The sequence below is a fragment of the Hippoglossus stenolepis genome, chromosome 16, assembly GCF_022539355.2.
Source record: "Hippoglossus stenolepis isolate QCI-W04-F060 chromosome 16, HSTE1.2, whole genome shotgun sequence".
NCBI lineage: Eukaryota > Metazoa > Chordata > Actinopteri > Pleuronectiformes > Pleuronectidae > Hippoglossus > Hippoglossus stenolepis.
The window spans coordinates 1713880-1735447 of record NC_061498.1 but is presented as its reverse complement, the minus strand read 5'-3'; the positions used below and the strand labels follow the sequence as shown (position 1 = coordinate 1735447).

Sequence of the window (21568 nt, the reverse complement as noted above, 5' to 3'; positions counted from 1 at the left end):
GAAGTTCCATCTCCAGAATAGATTTTACGACATTGATTTTCTTGAATCCCACATCGCGGCTGTTCCTTCTGACGATTGTTCCAAAAACTCTTTGAGATCTCTTGACCCCCGACTTGAGGGATAATGGCCGAGGCAGATGTAGGACTGGCTCTGTGGCTCATAAACGCACCATACGGATAAAAGGGTGGAGTAAAGAAACGCCGGGCAGAGCCCAGAGCGCAGTGGGATCCTGTGATCGGCGTAATGTGCCATGAAGACAGCACCAGACCCTCTGTGGGACCAGTGGAAAGCAGAGGAGGATGCTGTTAGGACGGAGATGAATGACATGTTGGTGTTATCTCTCGACGGATGGCCGCAATCTGCTGCCTCGGCATGTTTGCACATCTGGGAATACCGTATCAGAGCGGGTCAAAGAGGTGGTGATCCACTTAATTCTTCACTTGTCCTCGTGTTGTGGAGGCATTCAAGCTCAAAAGACTCAAATAGACACACTGGAGAAAAAGAAAAGACCCAGTCACAGTGAGAAAGCTCACGCAGTCCCAGAGCTAGAGATCATTTAGCAGCTCTCTTCGTCTGCACCTTGTTTTTTTCAGTCCAGCATTTTTGTGTAGGTGTGGCGCTCAGCCCACATCTGCACTGTTTTTTCGTGCAGCGGAATTTGAACCGAAAGCAAAATATACAGGTCCTTTCATCAAGCCCTGCCACGGCGAGGAGAGAGCGGGGGGAAAGAGGTAGAGACAGGGAGATGACCATTAGTCTGTTCCTCTCCACTCTCATTTCACTGGGAGATAAGTGAAATCACATGTTGGCAGCAGTCCTCGGGAAAAGGATAGAGCAGAGAAAGGAGAGGCGAGTTTCAGGATGATGCACAAGATGAGGGGTGGGGGAATCGGGCCGGGAAGATAGATCTGAATTTAAAAAAAGGAATTCATGTGGTTGAAAAAGAGAGACACTGGAAAACTTTGAGTGTTTTGTTCATACTTCACTGAAATTTGGAGCATGAAACCGTCGTGGGATTCTCAGGCAGCTGCGTGTGCACGAGCTGATTCTAAAACGAGGTGTTGTCTCTTTTACCTTTTCTTTATTTCACATTTAGTGAAAGAGAGCAAACGGGTCGAGGGGATTCTCGAGGGCTCAGAGCTCTTGATGCCTCCATTGAGATTTTTGGCGAATTGTTTTTCGAGTATTCTCTGTCTTTTGTTTCTTTAGCTGCTGAAGGTTCCACTAAAGTCCACCAGTTAACTTTGTCAGTCGTTGATTTGATACAGGAGAGTCGTATTAAAACAGAATAAATCTTCAGTTTGGGGGGAAATAGTTGAGCAACTCATTTTACAAACAAGTACTTGATGTAAAAATGATTATTAGATAAATAGTTCCATGGGCTGTCAGACGAGCTTCACTGTCTTCTGTAGTATTTCTTTACTCTTACATTGTTGGACAGTATATAACTCGGGTTGAGTAATTGTTCCAGCTTCCTCAGTGACACAGCAGCAGGAGTTATGGCCTCGGTGCGATTTTAAATTAGCACTCGATGTCTGAAACTCCCTTTTCGGAAGAGACATCATTTGGAGACAAAGTGGACAGAGAGACAATCAGTCAACAGTATCCGCTCGGCCAGATGTGTGGAGGTGTGAAAGTAAGTCAAGGCTTTCTTTTTTTAATCTGACAGAAAAGTTATAGAACTGCATACAACTATGAATTCTTCCAAGAAGAAGAAGTGTGCAGCGTTATCCTCTATTCGTACAATGTACAGAAATAAGACCATGAAGACGTTTAAAGGGATTTATAGTTCTCAGCGAGGGGTCGAGGTTTGAGGGTTTTAGTTCAGGACGAGCAAAACTCTCTAGATATTTTCTAGCTCGTATGAAACAGGAAACCCAACCTGAGGAGGTTCAAACCTGGAACAAGACTCTGATAATTAACTCCCATAACTCAGCCCTCAGTGGGTTTGTCCTGAGCTGTGACGTCTGACACAAGCCTCCACTGATCTCCTGACTTCTGCTCTGCAGCAACACAACCCCGCAGCTCGTTTCACCTGACGTTACACAGAACGTGCACATTACAGCTCCTTGTTGCCTGACCTCCTTTTGGATGGAAGCCATCGACACAGTGTGACTGATCTACATCAGCAGCGTCTAGCCACACCTCCTTTCACCTTTTTCCTCGTCAGCTCGTCTTTAACCTTCCTCGAGTTCAGTCTTTCTCTAATCTACAGTTCCAGGTATAACACGGTTCCATTCGTGGACATTCATGGTCCTTACTTTGCCATTCATGGTCCCCTTGAGCACCACAATCATGTCTCAAATTGTAATATATATTTGCCTTTACCTTTATGAACCAAAACCTGCAAAAAACCAAAGACGCACCCGTCAGTTTAATCTCTACTTTGTGTTTAGTGCTAATTAGCAAATGTTAGCACGTTGGGTATTGTAACTAAACATGATCCCTGCTTCGTATCAGTTTGTTAGCTTCGTCGCTGCAAGTGTGCAAGCGTGTGCAACCTATCCCAGGATTCACTGCACTCGTTGGTAACGAGGCTAACGAGTTAGCTATCCTGGTAACTGAAGCGGCTCGGTAGCTAACGATGCAACGGTAAGAGCAGGACGAGCTGGCGACGCAGATAGAAGATCCTCTGTAGACCAGTGCCGCTTCATTTTGTTTTTTTTCCGCAGCACAACTTGAGATGTTGAGCTTAATTTTTGCGTTGGCAGATTTAACGCAGACGTTTCCGTCTTGTGCCATGGACCCAGTTTGCCTGCAGGCGTCGCACGCTGTTAAAAATCTGCCTTTGTGCAGAACCGCTTCATGTGAGAGTCTAAAGCCTGTTTACATCTTCAGACGGTGCATTGCATCATGCACTGTGATCGGCCTCATCCGCCTTCCATGCTCATTTTAGATTCATACATGCAGACACACACATGGCCTAAATAAAAATAAACCCCAGCCTGTACAGACAGAAGAAAAGGTGGCGTCCACATGGTGATAAGCTGGGTTCCTTTTAGAGCTTTGTCTCATCGGGCCTGTTTCTGTCCCTCATCAGGCCTGTTTCTGTCCCTCAGGGTTTTGTGTTGACAGACAATGTGAGGTGGACACATGATTTCATTGAATTCCCTTTTTAGTCCGTGTTTTTATATAAGTCCGGCGCTCGGGCGGGAGAAGAGTCACAGGAGCAGTCAGGAGACGGAGAGCGAGCGTGAACCCCAGAGACCTTTGCTCTTCTCATTCTTTCCCCTGATTGCGTCTGATTCCATCTTTTCCTCTTTCCACGACTCCATCCATCCTCTCACACCTCCCTCATTTCCTCTCCTCGCCTGTCCTCCCTCCACTTTCCCCCAAAGTCCCTTTTCTCTGTAATTCTTCACCTCCCCCCCCACCCCACCCTGTAGTTTTTCTTGCAGTTTTTTTCATTTGCAATTACAGTAATATGTAACATCAGGCGCGGTGAGATTTAGGGCTTTACCTTACATAACCCCAGGATTTAGCTGCAGGGTTTAAGGCTTCCCTGAGCCTCTGAGCTGGGGGCAATCGGGCCTCTTTAAAATATTTTCAAATGACTGCAATCCCCAAAGGGCCCATGAGCATCGGGATAGGAAGGCTTTGAGGGCCGTGATATAGTGGAACCGTCATTATTTTGTATTACCGAGGAGCCTGATCCATTTAAAATACAGCCGTCTCTCTTCTGTTCAGTGGCGGTGTTGGCGTCGGGTTTATAGATGTGGGTCAGTGCGCACGTACGCGAACCACACACACACACACATACATGACCACTGACATATTCACGGTACCCCCTTCACGTGCACACGCAGTTACATGATGGCGCTGTCTTTTCCCGGGTTTATAGCACGAGGGAGCGCTCATGCATGTTATTTTTTTATGTGCCCGGATTTATGTTTTTTTCCACTAGATGAATGATCCTCAGTCTCTTTACCCCCCCCACACACACACACACACTCAAGCCTTTACATGCACACACACACACACACACACACACACACATCAAGCACACACACACACACACACACACACACACACTCAAGCCTTTACATGCACACACACACAACACACACACACACACACACACACACACACTCACACCCTTTACATGCACACACACACAGTCTTGCACACTTGCCAAATTAAGTTACTTCCCCTAAAGAGGGTATAGAGGGCAGTTCAAGTGTTGAGTTGCAGCTATGTGTGTGTCTGTGTGTGTGTACCGTGTGTGTGTATTTGTGTGTGTTTTTGTAAAAAGTAGAGCTCTTTGGCACAAGGGCGAGTTTTTTTATTCGTTAAATTTAATTTGATATGACTTTATATTAAACTATAAAAGGGAAGGAGGAGGGATTTGGGTTTGGCCCCGGATCACCACGCCAACCAAAGCCTGATTTTATTCCTCCTTGTGGCAGGCCAAACGGACAGGCCGTAAATTTGAAATAATGAACTGCCGAGTCTAACTTGGTGATTTCTGCAGGGAGGGAAGTGAATTGTGGAGAAGAACCGGGTACGACCCGGAGAAGGAGGAGGAGGAGGAGAGTGGAAGTGGAATAAGGGGAGAAAATGGCATGTATGGATAATGGAGTGGAGAAAGAATGAAGGTAGAGAAAGTGCATGAGAGAAAGTCATCTGAGGACAAGGTTTGCATGCGTCGGCAGGTCTGACGGTGGCGTTGACCCTCGGGGTCGCGCTCAGCGTTGCAGGACGTGTCATGTTCGCAGGGTTAATGTTAGTTTCATTGCAGCTTCAGCTTCTTAGGGGGCACGATTTTTAATTTCTCCCTGAGCCAGAGGGGGCAAAGTTTTTAAGATGTAAAGCCGCGAGGATTAGGCCTGTAGCAGGAGAAGACACGGGAGACGAGGCCGGGATGAGCCCCTGCGGGGTCGCAGAGACCGGGTTCGCTCGCCACTTTACAGACGGTCAACAAGGAGCTTTGCAGCGGCCCTTGAGATGCTGTGTGTGTCCTGCTGCACACGCAACGGAGGGATGAGGAGGGGATGAGGAGGAGATGAAGAGGGAGATGAAGTTGGTGATTAAATTGAGGGATGGACGTGGCGGCTGATGGTGTTTTGGTTCAAGTACAACGCTCTTCTTACAGTGAGAGCCTCAGCAGAAGAAATCGGACTTATGTCGTCTGCGAGAGCTTAGCAGCCTCGTAAGTCTGAACAACACAATCTTACACACGGGGTTACAGTTGCTAAATAAGTTGAGTAAGATTTAATCAACTTTTCAGGGATTAGAAGTCAAAAGAAACAATTCGCCCACGTCTGTGAAGTTCAGAACAACTTTTATGTTTACACAGTGAAATAGTACTTTTCCTCTTTTCTCCCATCAACGTTCCCGTCTTCGTGCTGGCTCCGACCTCCCTCCTGCTCTTTTTCAGTCCCTTTTTTACTGGTCTTCCTGTGTTTTTAACAGGTTTTTATAACCAGGCTGCAGCTGCAAAAAAGAGAGCGAGCGAGCACGGGAGGGAAAGGGGTAGTTAGAGAGGGAGGGGAAAAGGGAGGGAGCGGCAACTGAATCATGAAATGAGGACCATATTTCCATACTGCGCTAAAATGTGGACTTTCCATTTTTATACCTCGGCTGCTCCATCTTTCCCTCTTTCCCCTCGTTCCCTCTCTCCCTCTCTCTCTCCCTCTCTCTCTCTCCGTCAGTGCCGTGCAGCTGTTCGTCAGTAGTTGTCTGTTTGTTTGTCTCCACCCGCCTCCTCCATCCCTGCCTGTAGCTCATGTAAACTTTGCTTTTCGTCATGCTTTTTTCCACTGCGGAGCGTCTCTGCTTTTGATTAAAGTAAAAAAAAAAAAGAAAACACCCCGCTCTTGCTCTCTCGCTCTCTTCCAGCTGTAACTAACAGAGACGCCATTTCATTTCTACCCCCACCCCACCCTTCTTCTTCTTCTTCTTCCTCCCCCTCTCTGTTCTGTCTGCAGCAGTTTGTTTAGGCCACGCGGCTCTGCGAAAACTTCACCGCCATTGTTTGTTGAGCTTTCCGGCGAGAGCATCTTGAACTGATATGACTTCCCTCTGTGTTACGACGATTACAAAACAACCTCGCTTTTAATGTGATAATATCGCAGGCATACCCCCACGTCTCCATCCCCTGGTCCCGACTCCTGGCTCCGGCGCTCGTGCCAGCTGTAGAAATAACAGTCGTAACCTCAGGATCGGCTCTGTCCGTCTCGACCTCAGGCCCCGGCGCAGCTCGCCTCCGCCACAGTCTGTCCCCACTCCTCCGACCTCGGCATCCCTCAGATCCTCTCTCTTTCTCTCCCCCTCCCTGCTGCAGCCTCCGCCAGACGCACGGATGCAGCTGAGTGGGCCGCGAGCATCTGTTTACCGCGCTCCTTCTGCAGTGTGAGATAATGATGGCCAGATACAGCCCACAGTAAAATAAACACGCTGCCACCTCCCTCCTTCAGGTCTGAGTTAGCGGCGCGTTGTCGCTGAGGAGGGTCTGAGTCCGGATCCAGAGGCCGGGGCTCGCGTTACGGCCAGAAGTCCTCGTAAATAAGACCCCTTGATCGTTTTATTGGAGGAACATGTTGGTTACATCAAATCTCTGCGGAATAACGTGTAGTGTAAAAACAAAAGTCTGCAACAGAGTAATATATAGAAACCTGCCTCACATACCAGATGGGGGGGAGGGGGGGATTACTGCGCTGTGTTTGGGTCCAGGAGGTTAACAGACTCAGGAGAGGGAAGCAAATTGAGTTTTGAATTCTTTCCAGTGATTGTCTAAGCTTTCTTTGATTGTGGCTTTGTGATCAAAATGTTCACGTTTCATATCCGTCCTGACATTTGAGCAAAATCCTGATTAATATCCACGTAAACAGAGGAGAAGATGATACATGCTGCAATAAACTGGAGCAATGAACACGTGGAGAACAACCGAAAATGACAGAAACCTTTTATTTGACGCGTGTTTTAACCTTTTAGTTTGGTCCATGTCCCATCCACTAACATGGAGGAGGCTGGATTTATTTACCTGTACTGCAGCCAGCCACCAGGGGGTGATGAAGAAGCTTTGGGGAGCAGTCATCCATCTTTATTTACAGTCTGTCGTGCACATTAAGTTAAATAGTTTGCAAAGAATTCAAACTATGCGATGAACAGTTTCTGTGATTGAGTCAATAACTAGCAGCGTAACTTCAAACACACACACACACACACACACACACACACACACACACACACACACACACACACACACAGCCTATGTTATGGCTGTAAATCGTTGTGTATTTCCTCGGTGAGGCTGACAGGAGGCAGACAGCTCAGGCGTGGTGACAGCTGAGACGGAGACCAAACCAAAGATCGGGCTCTGGGGATCGGGTTTGTTGTGGAGGACGGGGTTTGACTGAAGACAGGACCGCCTGTCATATGTTAATCCGAGGAATACACACACACACACACACACACACACACACACACACACACACATGCAACCTTGCACACGCGGTTACACTTTCAGATTAGGCATGAATCACACGTGGATACACACACACACACCATTGTCCTCTGTGTAATCACCACAGTCACAGGCCTGTGTTTTGATATGTGGCTGCACCTGTTCCTCACCTGGATCCCACCAGGGGCCCTTGGGCTCCTCGGGGCCTCAGGAGAACCCCCACACACACACACACACACACACACACACACACACACACACACACACACTCTCACACACACACCTCGCAGGCAGAATGGAAAACATCACATCATCATCTAAACCCGTCTCCTTTCTCATCTCAGCTGTCCAACCTCCTCTCCTCTGCTATCTCTCTTTCTGTCTCCTCGTGTCATCCAGCTCATTCTTCTCCTCTCGTTCGCCCCGCATCACCTCACCCCCTCCTCTCGTGTCTCTCTCTCCTTCCTTGTCCCCTCTCTTTCTCTGTTTTTCATAAACTTGCGGCTGAGACTGGGCCAGCGATCCCAGAGGCGTAGTGTGAAACGTGAGCTGTTTCTGAGCGACTGCCAAACAGATGCAGGCTCCTCTGCTCTGCCCCTCGACTTGAACATCCTCTCCATTTAATACCACGGAGCCAGAGGCAGCCGGGGCAGCGAGCGCCCGCCACTGACTCTTCATCCCCGTGCAGAGCAGAGCAGAGCAGCGTCAGCATTTACATTCACGTACAAAATGATCATTTCTCTCTGCTGCGCTCGTTCGCTGGCGTCGGCAGCGATGCAGTGCACGAGACTGATGAAAATGATACGTTACCATGACAAAGGCCTGATTCATCCAAACAGTCTGTCGGCAGATGTGTTCGACATTTCAGTCGTGGACAGAAACGTGTGTGACTCCGTGTGGAGGGTTCAGTTTGTGAAAAGGGTTTTTCATCTTTTATATCCGTGAACTTTCAATCATACAAGGTCAGATTTCCGCGAGCATCACTCGGAGGCTGCGCTCGGAGATAATAAGGCTGAGGTCAGTGACGCTTATTGATGAATATGATTTTTGAACTCGCTAAGTGGATTGGCACCCGTTTAATCTCTCTTCACCGCATTGATTCCGATGAGGGGGAGGAAGGAGGGTTTTAAAGCTTTTATCTGGGTTAATAAGTTAATAGATGGATTGATAGATGGTTCCACTAAATCTCCAATTATCAGCTTGACCGGGGGGGGGGGAGCCTGAGTGGAGCTGTAATCTGTCCGAACTAGGCTAATCCTGCGTGCCTGACATGTTTGATTCACTTATTCACTGTCACTCTGACCGTGTCTATGGAAACTATGCATGGAGCTGGAATCTGCATTCCTCTGGTCGCCTTACTAAGAGTAAGAGCAGAGGATGTGCGGCGGTGCCCCTGTGGGACGCTTTCACTCTGAGGCCTGTGGCTGCAGCTGAAGCCTGGGACTCGCCTGAGTCGTCCGCCCTGGTCCCGGGAGCCTGATGCCGGTGGAACATCTGCTGTCGGCAGGAGGCCGGTGCATTTATCACCTCGTATGTCAGAGAGACGCTCGTTGTTTACTCACCTTATCTGCCTGAGAGATAAAGCCAGCTTTGACACAACAGAGCAGACGGCTCGTGCGCACGGGCACGCACACAAGCACCAGACTCACTAATGCATGCGTGCACGAGTGTGTGTGTTTGTGTGTGTGTGCACACGGAGATGAACCACACAAGCACACGGCTGTGCTGGGAGCCACTGACCCTTGGGCCGAGTTCATCTGGGGACACAGACTGACAAATGCGGCTGGGCGGTGACTCCCAGACAGCTGGTGGTCAAAGGTTGCCTTTCTATCTGTGCCCTCATTTGGCTGATTGTTTTTCCTCAGAACTCATCTGCTTCCCTCCATCTCTTCCTCTCGCTCACTGCTCCTCCTCCTCCTCCTCCTCCTCCTCTGCTCCCTGCCCGTCAGCTGAGAGAATAAATCTTTGCTTCATGCTGTAGGTATTCGGAGCTGCTGGCTGCTGATTCCCTAGAAATGCCGATTTTTGACGTCTTTCCGGTTCAGTTGGGAAATCCCCCCGTCGTCTCAGGAGGATGTTTGCTCGTCAGCTCCCAAGTTACTGGAACACTCGTCAATGTTTTGCCACCAGTTGTGGCCCCGAGCGTGTGTGTGTGTGTGTGTGTGTGTGTGTGTGTGTGTGTGTGTGTGTGTGTGTGTGTGTGTGTGTGTGTGTGTGTGTGTGTGTGTTTGTGTTTGAGCTTCTAACTCCGTGTCCTGATGTGACTCCGATCTGAAAGGTCGGGGGGTGAACATGAGACGTGCACGCATGTAGAGGAGGCCGCCCCTCCTCCAGCACACACACACACAGACACACACACACACACACACATAAACACTGATCATGCACATCATACACAATGCCTCCCTCCGTTGGCATCAGCCGGGGAGGATGTGGAGTTTTACGCAGCCATTCATTGCTCCCCTAATTCATTAGTCCAAATGAGCATTTATGCAGAGCACACATTATTTTTACAGGCCTGCTTTATGTGTTTGTGTGGAGTTTTACAACCCTCATAAAACACGTCCTCCAAGCCCCAGATAGATTTGGGAGCATTTATTTGCATAGTTCATAAACCCAAAATAAATGGTTAGTGTTCTCTGGCCCAGGTTGGGTCCGCCTGGAGGCCGGGTGGTGTAACTACACCGTTGTGATCCAACCAGCGCTGTCTTGTAATTTGAATAATATTTTGTCGACATTGTGTTAAAATGTGACATAATGGGTTCTCGTGATCCGCCTTGTTTATGATTTATGGTTTTCTGTGAGCGTTAAACGTTCAGCTTTACGACTCCTCGCGCACAGACTGACATCACCACCGTGAAGCGGATTGAAACACTTTCATCCAGATCGTGAAAATATGATTCAGAGATATGAAGAGTTTCGTCTCATCTGATCCAAGAGAGCAGAAAACAACGCATTGCATTTGTCACATTATTTTTCATATATGATACATATTGATAAGGGGGAAATGTCCTTATCTATATTATACGGAATTTGCTTCGATTTTATTTTACAAAAATTTTGTTTTTAATAAGCAATAACTGAGCAGGACGAACGGTGATAACAAGCTTCCTCAAAGGTTCACAAGGTCATGCACACACACACACACACACACACAGACACACACACACACACACACAGACACACAGACACACACAGAGTTGTGTTGAGTGGCAGGTGGGTTCAGTCCCTGTGTAAAGGAGAAGCTTCTTCAATGAGATGTATTATTGAAGAGGAGCTGTGAGAATATTAGGCCAATGTAGTGAAATTGTGTGTCTGTGTGTGTGTGTGTGTGTGTGTGTGTGTGTGTGTGTGTGTCTCTCCTGCAGTGCTGGGTTTGATGGTGGTTGCTGGTGCCCACTGTACGCTGCCGTCTACCCCCTCGTATACCCTCCTCTCCTCCTCTGCCAACAAGTCTCTCTTTCTTTCCCCATTCCTTCTTTTATTCTCTCTCCCACGTCTTTCTTGGCCGAACGAAACGTTCCCACAGCTCTCCAAGTCCCCCTTCCCATCCACCCCCCCTCACTCTCTCCCAGTCTATCACTCTTTCCCTCCTCCCCTCCCCTTTCTTCCTTTTCTTCCTCTTCTCTCATTCACGTCTTTTCCTCGTCTCCACTTCTCTCCTCTGTCTGCCTCTCTTACCTTTTTTGTTTCTTTCGCCTTTTCTCCCTATAACCCCCCCACCCTCGTCCGTCTATGCCACCCTCCCACCCTCACCCCCAGCTCCTGGCAGAGACTGGCATCACATGACACACACACACACACACACACACACACACACACACACACAACACACACACACACATCACAAGTTACCCAGGGTGGCTCGTGTCTTTCACTCGGAGCCGAAGGACGTCAGCTCTTTTCATTTCATCCTCTCCGCTCTGTTTGCATGAAACTTAATATACACAAGTCATCAGAGCTTTTTAAACAAGCCTGCACGTCGGAGCGTCTGGTCGCACTCTGGTGTTTCACCGGAGCAGCTGTGACCCTGAGTTTGATCCAGCGTCGATCGGGGTTTGATGAAAAACACCAAAAAGAGTAAAATAATAACAGATACAGAAATCACAGTAACCCCGAAGTAAGATATTTGCAACCACAGATATTTTGTGTTTTTTTTCTTGAGGATTTCGACTAAATCAAGATATTCTGCTCCAACTCTCCCTCCTTTCTCTTTCTCTCTCTCTTCCTTTCTCTCTCTCTCCCTTTCTCTCTCTCTCCTTTCTCTCTCTCTCCTCCTTTCTCTCTCTCTCCTTTCTCTCTCTCTCCTTTCTCTCTCTCTCTCTCTCTCCCTCTCTCTCTCCTTTCTCTCCTCCTTTCTCTCTCCCTCTTCTCTCTCTCTCTCTCTCTCTCTCTCTCCCTCTCTCTCTCTCTCTCTCTCTCTCTCTCTCTCTCTCTCTCTCTCTCTCTCTCCTCTCTCTCCTGCATGAGGCAGATTTCTTTAGCATGTGTTGTTGCCTTCTCGCGTGCCCCCCTTCCCCACTGCCAGCAAGTGACATCTGCTGGACAAACGGAGCAACGACACCTCTCCATATGCATTCTGCAGCTTCCATGTGAACGTTTTTTCGGGATGCGACGCCATGACAGATTTGAATTGAGTCAAAAACAGGGAATTAATAAATAATAATAATTATATCCGACAGAGTAAGAATCGTGTGAAGCATCATATCAGATGTTGTGATCTTGTGTCGCTGTCATCGACCGAATCTGCTCCAGAGACGATTCTCTCCTGTTTCCTCCGAGTCGACGTCGCTCATCAGCACAGACGCAGATAAAAGATAAAAGAAACAGGGCAGGGGAGGGGGTGCACACGGGCAACCAGCCAGCTGCCCCCTTCCTCCCTCCATCCCTCTACCCCCTGCCCTCCTCTCTCTCCCATGGTTGATTCCCTTTAGGCCCCTCTCACCCCGGCTCACCCCCCCTCTCACCCCCTGGCTCCCCGGCTCTGTGTGGCGTTGGCACAGAGAGGGCGCAGGCGGCACACAGACGGCCACGCAGATGGGCAACGGGCAATGCAGGGCTGCCTCCCCACACCTGCTCCTTGCTGGCACAGGGCGCGGGCCAGGCGGCTACGCAGTGCACACACACACACACACACACAGACACACACACGCACAAATATACACACAAAAACACAGATGTGCATCTAACGCAGAATTATCTCCCTCAGTTTATTGAACTTTTCCCGCATACTGTATGGACGCGGGGAGCATGCACGTGCAAATACTCCCACGAGCCGCTCCACATGCTAATGCACACGCATGCGTACGTGTTTTAATAAAAGGCCGCTGTCGCCCTCCCACGCGCCGCCGCTCAGCCTGTCAGTCACAGATGTTTACACGCTTATCTCCAACTGTGCCTCAACATGTGCTCTCCAGAAATTTTTGCACATGTACACTATCGTAAACATATATAAAACACGGTCACACATCCATAGCCACCGAGTGATGTATTTATAGTCTCACGCCCACACATTCACACTTCAGCACCACCAGCACCGAAAACACATTTCACAATTAATCACATGGCCCCATGCTGTGCTGTCACATGCACTTACAGACGCGGCTACATGGTGATGCACTATTGTCACATTTACGCTAAAAGTAGGAACCTAAATGAACCAGGTCTGGATGTTTCACCGGATTGGAAAGACGCCCCGAGCTGCTCTGACACCAAAGCACCGGAGGAACTGCCAGAATCAGAAGCTGCCGGTTTAACAGGCAGGGTGTGGATGTAGAGTCCAAATGAACTTCCCAGGAAAGCGCCCAGAATAGCTGAAGGGAAAATCCGTCCTATAACAGAAAGTGTTTTTCTTTCAGTGTCTGAAAGCTCCGTCCTGATTCGTGAGCAGAAACAAGTGCTGCATTGACGCTGACATTTGAAAACCTGAACGTCATCTGCTGACAAATGTCACTCAGCTCAGAGGAGAAGTTTAATGAGCAGCTCAGACGACATGTTGCTCCTGGTTTGTCTCCTGCTGGAGGTTTGTTTGTAGCTGACGGAGCTTTTCAAGGAAGACGCTCAGATAAACTAGTTCCAACTGCTGCTTGGCTTTGGATTTAAAAACAGGATAAGAAGGGTTTGTTAGATTGTGTTGGTAATTTATTCCTTTTTATTTTCTTTTTGTAATTTATAGTTTATCTCGGGCCTTTTTATTTTTTGTTGCACTGTTTCGTGTCGTCGTTAAATTTGCACAATATGAAAACACACCCTGATCGACCATCACCTCTTCATAGATATTATTACTCTTCACATACTTGATTATTTTTTATTAAGATATCTGCATTATTTTCTTGAGAAGTGTTGAAAAACGTTGTAAGTTAAAGAAAGAACATTTCCTGGATCCCTCCCTCGATCATATGGACACAGAGAAAATCATAAGTCCCATGATTATTAGCATGGTTTTATTTTTATATTATTATTATTATTTAAAATTGAACAGTTTGGGTAAAATATGATATTGAGAATTGTTTTTAAATTGTATTTGACCCTCTTCAGTGTCCCCCGACCCCTCAGGGGCCCCTGAGCCCGAGTTTGGGGCCACGTTGTTAGAACCCATGTAAATGAAAGGGCAGTGACTGAAACAGCTGTTGCACTGAACTCTTTGCTCAGCAGGAACTCTGTCTGACCTTTATTCATCTTATTACACTACACTGTTCATTATCTAATGAAACATATACATGAAATATTGCCGGGCTCCTTTTTTGGAGGATGAGGCGTCCTGCGTTTTATTCCTCTGAACCTAAAGGTGGCCTCAGTGAGCCGGGGGTCGTTCACGGGGCAGAACCTCATCACAGCAGAGTTCAATAAGAACCAGCGGCGTCAAACACAAAGTCAGAACGAGCTTCGCTTGGGGAGGATTGAAGTTCAGGGGCAGCTGATCAGAGGCCGATGAGGCGTTGGTGAAAAACCGCAGCTAATCCGCAAAAGACAGCAGGGGGAGGAGGGGGGGGTAGGGAAGATGAGGGGGGGATGTGAGGAGGATGAAGGAGGCGGAGGAGGAGAAGAAGAAGAAGAAGAAAAAAAAAAGATAAAATGAAGTCCAATAAAAGAGCCGAGTGAACATCTGTGTGGGATAGCCATGGGGATTAGGAGGGTTTGGAACATTTTAAGCGCATTAAAGATTTAAAAAAAAGGTCAGAATGTTTAGCAACATACTGATAAACCTCTTAAGCGAAACCCAATTGGGGAGGCTGTGTCTTTATCCAGAGGCTGGGGGAGGGGGGAGGTGGGGCGGTGGAGATAGACATATATACTTAAACTGAAGCACAGTCTTGTATGTATGAGTCAGTATGTGCTGTTCGCCTTCATGACTCGTGCTTTACGTACAGCCGTGCATATATACGTGCTACATTATACGCAGTACTCCATGTATGTACATGTACTGCATCTCCTGCTGCGTCCTCACATTGACTCACCTGGACATTATCAGGAGTTTTTCCCAGGGAGCTGACGGGAGAAACTCCGGATTGATGTCCGCAGCAACTGATTCAGACATTTGCGTTTCCACACAGAGCTTCCCTCTGGATAGTGTCAGGAGATTATCCGGAGTTCAGTGCAGGTCTGAGAGCAGCTCTGTAGGATATAGAGGAGCTGGGGAGGGTGCGGGGGTGTCGGAGCACGAGCGAGAGAACGAGAGAGAGAGAGGCAGAGGCGAGACAGAGATGAGGAGGGAGAGAACAGTAGTAGATTTGTTCGCAGGGCTCTGGGGCCGTCGGAGGAAGAGGCCCCTATCATTTCACTGTGAACTGAGCCATGTCTGCGGAGTTATCCTTGAATGACACAGCACACGGAGGGTGGACAGGACGGAGTCACCGGGGGCACAGCTGCAGCGCTGCATGTGTGTTAGCGTGGCCGCTGTCGCATTCACATACGATTCGCCGCTGCAGAAGGAAGGTTTCTCCCACGAGCACGTTTAGTTAGAGATGGTTGTTTTCCTGCAGATCTTTACTTTTTCACCTCTGTAAGGTTTTGGTTGTTTGGGTATAAAACGCCGTCCTACACTTCCCATAATGCAACTCGTTGATATCAACATATTCCAGATCTCCAATCTCCAATTTTCCGCGGGATCATTGTGATATTTAGTTTTATTATTTCACCACATCGGACTGAGACACATATTCTCGGGTGTTGCTGGTGCTGATCTCCATCGTGGCAACAACATCAATAGAGTCACTTCCTGTTTGGCAATTTGTTTTCAAAGTATAAGTACAACATTCGTTTGTGTTGCCTCCATGCTTTATATTGAGATGAATTACAGAGCTTTTATTTTGAAAAGTTGTGAACTTGGGTCTGTCCATTGTTTAACAAACTCTGAAATAACATCAGTTCAGTAAATCATTCAAACTCAAATATAAACCACACACGTGATAAAGAATAATTAATTTGTTGAAAAATCATTGACTAAAAAAATCTTCGGTGCAGATAAACCAGGGAGGATGAACACAAAGTTTTCTAACAGTTTACAAAAAGCTGTGCACATTTTGTTTCCAGTGTGATTTTTTTACGTTCTCTCCTCATCAGCCCGAAAAGCTCCCGTCACTTAGTCCACATTACGACGGACGTCCTGTTTGCTCACGTGCGCTTGTGATGCACAAACAAACACTCGGAGCCGTTGTGTAAATTAGCGTAAAGTGTGCGGCCGCGCTCTCGTGTATGAATATATGCACAATAAACGAGTCCATTAGCAGCGGCAATGTGCAAAGCGAGCGAGCATGTGTGCGCAATCTTACCTTCGAGTGTCTTTAAATGGGTTGCACGTGTGTGTGTGTGTGTGTGTGTGTTGTTTTTGTGTCTGTGAGTATGATGAATTGTGAGATTAAGTGAGTGTGACTTTGAGTGTGTGTCCATTAGCCTGGATGTGAGTTACTGGCCTCATGTCTGCAGCTGCAGTGTCACAAATGTAACGCCGGTGTTAACTGTTGTGTACACACAGTGTATCAAGAAGCTGTGACTGTACACTGACCAGGCAGCCACTGTGTGTGTGTGTGTGTGTGTGTGTGTGTGTGTGTGTGATTAGAGCTATAGCATGGTATATTTGATGACCTGTGTGTGTGTTGTATTATCTCAGGCGGGGCGTGTGCAGGGGGCCTTGGGGCGACTGTGTGCAAGAGATAAGGGTGATTCATCTGTGTTTAAATGTGTGTGTGAGTGTGTGTTTGAGTGTGTAACAGCATGTTTGTGCTTTGGAAAGCATGTGTGTCCATGTTTGGCGTGTGCACGTGCAGGCATTTGAACCAACATGTTAATAAATGTGGTTACACACACCGCAGCGTGTGTGTGTGTGTGTGTGTGTGTGTGTGTGTTTGTGTGTGTGTGTGTGTGTGTGTGTGTGTGTGTGTGTGTGTGTGTGTGTGTGTGTGTGTGTGTGTGTGTGTGTGTGTGTGTGTGTGTGTGTGTGTGTGTGTGTGTGTGTGTGTGTGTGTGGATGAGTGGTCCGCTGGCAGTGATTGGTCCCTGCTGGTGGTCCACGGAGCATCAGCAGGAGGATGATAATAATACACACCCTCTCTATTGTTCACAATGAGAGAAGAGTGTGTCTAGTCCTTTTGATGCAGACACACACACACACAAACACACACTCCTGTACAGTCACCTTTAGCCACTTATTTAGGACACACACACACAATATACTGTGCATTCTACACAGAACCCCTTCATGGACAACACGCACACATGTAGAAATGAACGTACACCCTGCACATGTGCACACGGAGTCAGATCCCGTTCTGTTTTTAACTTTATTGGAATAAGAGGAGAGAGATTTCTGCACCTAAATACAGAACAATAGAACAACACAAAGATGGTTGTTCTCGTCTCACTGATCTCTGTTAAGTTTTCATTAGTTATTTGATGCTGTAAAACATCACTTCTGTTCAGAATCTGGCTCCAAATGCACAAGATGGACGCGTTTGTTTCTGGATATTTTGGCTTCATTACAAAATAGTGGGAAAACGCAGCTTTATGGTTTAAATACTATTTAAAGTTGATTTATTAAGAATGAGATCACCTATATGATTCTTTAATTGTCTTGAGCTTTATCACAACACGTCTCACACGATGATGTGCATGTTTTACGGTTTCCAATTAAATCCAGCTCCGTGTGGTAGCGACGAGTCGAGCGTATAACAACTTATCGAGATGAGGCTCCGCTCACATGTTGCCAGGAAAAAGTTTGAAAACGTGGTAAATAATGAAACTGGAGTATATTTAACACCTTAAATTGCAGAACGACTGATTTAGTGCAAACTCCACCTCCGTGTAGCGCAGCGACCGCCGTTCTGCTCGCTGCCAAGAAATACTTAAACAAAACAACACATTGAGCCCGTGCCAGTGGGCTATATTATTATCTCCATTCGAACTAATTGCCGGTCCAAACAGCGACACATATGCACTCGCAGGTTTTTCGACAGCCACTCGTCGCCGGGGACGTTAAACTGTAGTGTTCCATCTCTGTTGTCATGACAACTGGGCCCCGGATTCCTGGCTTGGGAACATCGTGGAGATTTCTCAGAGGCATACAGGTTTAAATGGCTTTTAACGGTTTGTGCTCGTGATGAAATGCATCATCCGGAGCGTCGGTGTGAGCGCCGAGGCCCCGCGGCTTTATCTGTTCCTATAAGATCACCTTTATTCTCCTCATCTTCCTGGTTCTGTGCTGAACGAGCGAGTCCGACCTCCGGGATCATCTTTTATTTACCTCGTACACTCAGGACGACACTTGCTCGACTCCACACAAACTTCCCAGTGGTTTTATCTTCACTCCATCAGCATCCAACATCCTCTGTAGGTCTTTTTATCTTTAAGACCATTGGGCCTGTGTGTGTGTGTGTGTGTGTGTGTGTGTGTGTGAGAGAGAGAGAGCAAGTGTGTGTGTGTGTGTGTGTGTGTGTGTGTGTGTGTGTGCGCGTGGGTGTGCCGTCAGCTAGCAGGAATGCATGGGTACCGCCAAAGCTAAGATGGCTGCCAAGCGCTAAGATGGCTGCCAGGATTCACAGAGCGACAGCACGAGAGAGAAAGAGAAGCAGAGAAGGAGTGTGAGAGGGATAGAGGGATAGAGGGAGGAAGAAAGACGTGAGGATGGACTCTCGCGGCCGCAGAATGAGGGACGAGTGTTTGCCAGAGAGAAAGAGAAACTCGATCCCTGTGTTTTGCCTCCTATTTCTGACCCTGGGTGCCGAGGTGATTTTGTTTGTCTCGTTGGTGTTGTCTTGGTTTTGGCAGCAGACAGACGGGCCGAGCGGTGCCGCAGTCTGCTGGCACGTAGCGGACTAATGCCACCCAAGATTAGGATGCTGATTTGGGCTTAGAGGAAGTTGAGATGCAGGGGCCCTAGTGCCGGCTGCGAGGGGGCTGCGCTCTGGCTCGGGACGCTCGGCCCAGGACGGCCTTAAAGCTCCGGTGCTGCGTGGTAATTGGTATATATGATACAACCATAAAACTGTGCGGGGCTGCATTACGCATCGGAAGAAGAATGGCAGCCGGTGGGCCAAACTAAACTCGCTGAAGCAGGCAGCTCTGTGCCTGCCGGCCCCTGTAGATGTGAAGCAAAACACAGGAGATGCAATCCAAACAATCCCCCAACATTTTACAAGTACACCTCAACTCACAAGTCAGCGGTGCACGAGGAAGCCGAGCTTTCCTGGGACCAGTTTACCCAACGTACAGTGTGTGTGTGTGTGTGTGTGTGTGTGTGTGTGTGTACAGATGTCTTTGTGAGGACCATTTGGAGCCCAGAACTTATGATTGAGGACGTTTGAGCCAGTTCTCACTTTCTGACCCACTTTCAAAAGGACTGTTTGAGGGTTAAGACCTGGTTTTGGGGTTAGAATTCGGATTAGGCGTTAGGTTTGGATGGTTCAGGTTCGGGTGAGAGCCGAGGAAATGAATTGTGCCAATGAGTGTCCTCACTAAGACAGAAGCACGAGGTTAGAGTGAGAGTATCTGTGCTCTTTTCCTATTTCGAATGTTTCTTGTGTGTCGTTTGACCTTATTTTGTGTGTGTGTGTGTGTGTGTGTGTGTGTGTGTGTGTGTGGTCAATGTATTACTCAGTGTTTATAATGGGGACAAAAGTCACCATAATGTAAATCATTAAACTTTAAGGTGAAGACATGTTATCAGATTAAGTTTAAGTTAGGTTAGGAAATAATTAAGTCTTCAGGAAATCGATGTAATGTCGTCTGACGTCATGTAGACACGGGTGTGTGTGTGTGTGTGTGTGTGTGTGTGTGTGTGTGTGTGTGTGTGTGTGTGTGTGTGTGTGTGTGTGTGTGTGTGTGTGTGTGTGTGTGTGTGAATGTGTTTTTTTCCCAAACACCAAACTGTACATTTAAGAATTATCCTTCCACCTACTCTCAGTCTGCTGAAGAACGGTTTACAAAAAGGAAAAAGGAACATGTGAATAAAATAAACTCAGACGCCGTCTCTGTAAGAAAAAAGAACGAAAGGTTCTTTGTGTGAAAACAGAAATATTAACCATTTTATGACTTTGAACTGAGGTTCAACCTGAGCGGAAATATGCATCTTCCCTTCTTTAATCTCAGGCCCACGTCTGTCTCTCCTCAGTGGAAAGAATGGATTAAGGCTCCATTTCCCCCAACCTTGACTAGTGTCCAGACATCTGTCCACCTGACCGTCTCTCTTTCCTGTTCCTTGTCTTTCAGAACAATCAGGACAATCAGACAACTCGAACCAGCAAGGAGACACAGACGTCAAGCCCCCGCCCAATGGTGAGTTCACGACTCCGCTCCCTCTCCACACGGAGCATAAACATGTTTTACATACCTGTGCCTACATGCAGTCACATCTACACACGTGTGCGTACAGTGTATACACCCCCTTCACACAGGCCTCTCTGTGTGCGAGTGTGTCCCAGCAGAGTTGGGTCTAAGTTTATTATGGTAAGGAGAGCTGATGGTACTGTAGCGCAGGGGCCGAGCTGGGATTGTGGCGGGCCACTCATAAATCACACTGACGTTATTGGAAGATGGGAACCACATGGCCGCTGCCGAGCCGAGCGCTGACCTCATGCGTCGTCCCCGCTGTGGTTAACCCTAGACGGGGATGGAGTGAAGGAGAGAGGGACGGAGAACAGGAGGAAAATGAGGGATGGAGGTAAAAAAGAGAGATTAAGAGAGAGAGAGAGAGGGAGTGAAGAGAGACGTGATGGACGTGTGGAGAGAGAGGGAGGAAGGGTCGCTCTCACGTGAAATCACTGTATTTACAAAAAGAGAAACGTTTAGTGGCGTCTGGTCGTCGTCGGAGTCGCTGCCACTCAAACAGCGACTCTCTGTTCGGTAATTAGCGGCACACCTGGCAGAGCCGTCAGAGGCCGAGCGACAGTCGTCCAGCGCTGGAACCAGAGGGACGATGTGGGAAGTCGTCTCCTGTCCCTGAGCTGGATCCTCAGAAGTTGTGAAATCAACACCCACGTTGTGATAAAACACATTTTTCCTTTTAAGGTTTAAGTTACTGCATCAATGGACTCGCAGGAAGTGGCTCATAAATACCAGTTACTGTGCTTTGTTACACGCCAACACACGGCCGGTGTGTGTGTGTGTGTGTGTGTGTGTGTGTGCACGCCACATACACCGTATACATGAGGTTTATGATACATGTGCATTAGACATTAAACTGTATAGCTGCCATGTGGATATTATACGGGCCTGATTGTGTGTTGTGAACAAAATGTACATGTACACAGGCCTGTTGCATCTGATGGAAAACACATGGTTTTCAATGGGATGACACCGGCAGTGTATACACATGTTTTTCAGCTCCCTCCACATGTGTGTGTGTGTGTGTGTCTGTAATTTTATGCATGTTTGGTTCTCTGCTCACACACACACTCTTCTCCTCTCTCTCTCTCTTTAGGCCACTTGAGTTTCCAGGACTGCTTTGTGACTTCAGGGGTGTGGAACGTAGCCGAGCTGGTCCGCGTGTCGCAGAGTGAGTAACCGCTCCACGTTCTCCTTTCACTTTCCAGAGAACCTCCTAACACACAAGTTCATAATGACCCAATCACACACACACACTGTGACACACCACATGTTTTAATCCACAGTAGAAAATAGTCCCCCAAACAACGTACAGTTTCATTCTTCTTCCGAGTCTTTAGCAGGAAC

The 21568-nt window shown here is 47.7% G+C and overlaps 1 protein-coding gene across 18 annotated transcripts in view; it reads left to right on the top strand.

The window, feature by feature from the left end:
* The window catches only part of nfixb (nuclear factor I/Xb), a 115222-nt gene that overhangs the window by 72376 nt on the left and 21278 nt on the right, over nt 1–21568 (top strand). For all 18 annotated transcript variants that reach the window (XM_035180039.2, XM_035180032.2, XM_035180029.2 and 15 more), the window contains 2 exons: nt 20108–20173; nt 21318–21392. In XM_035180039.2, coding sequence (XP_035035930.1) covers nt 20108–20173; nt 21318–21392 — 141 coding nt within the window. The remainder of the gene's footprint in view (nt 1–20107; nt 20174–21317; nt 21393–21568) is intronic.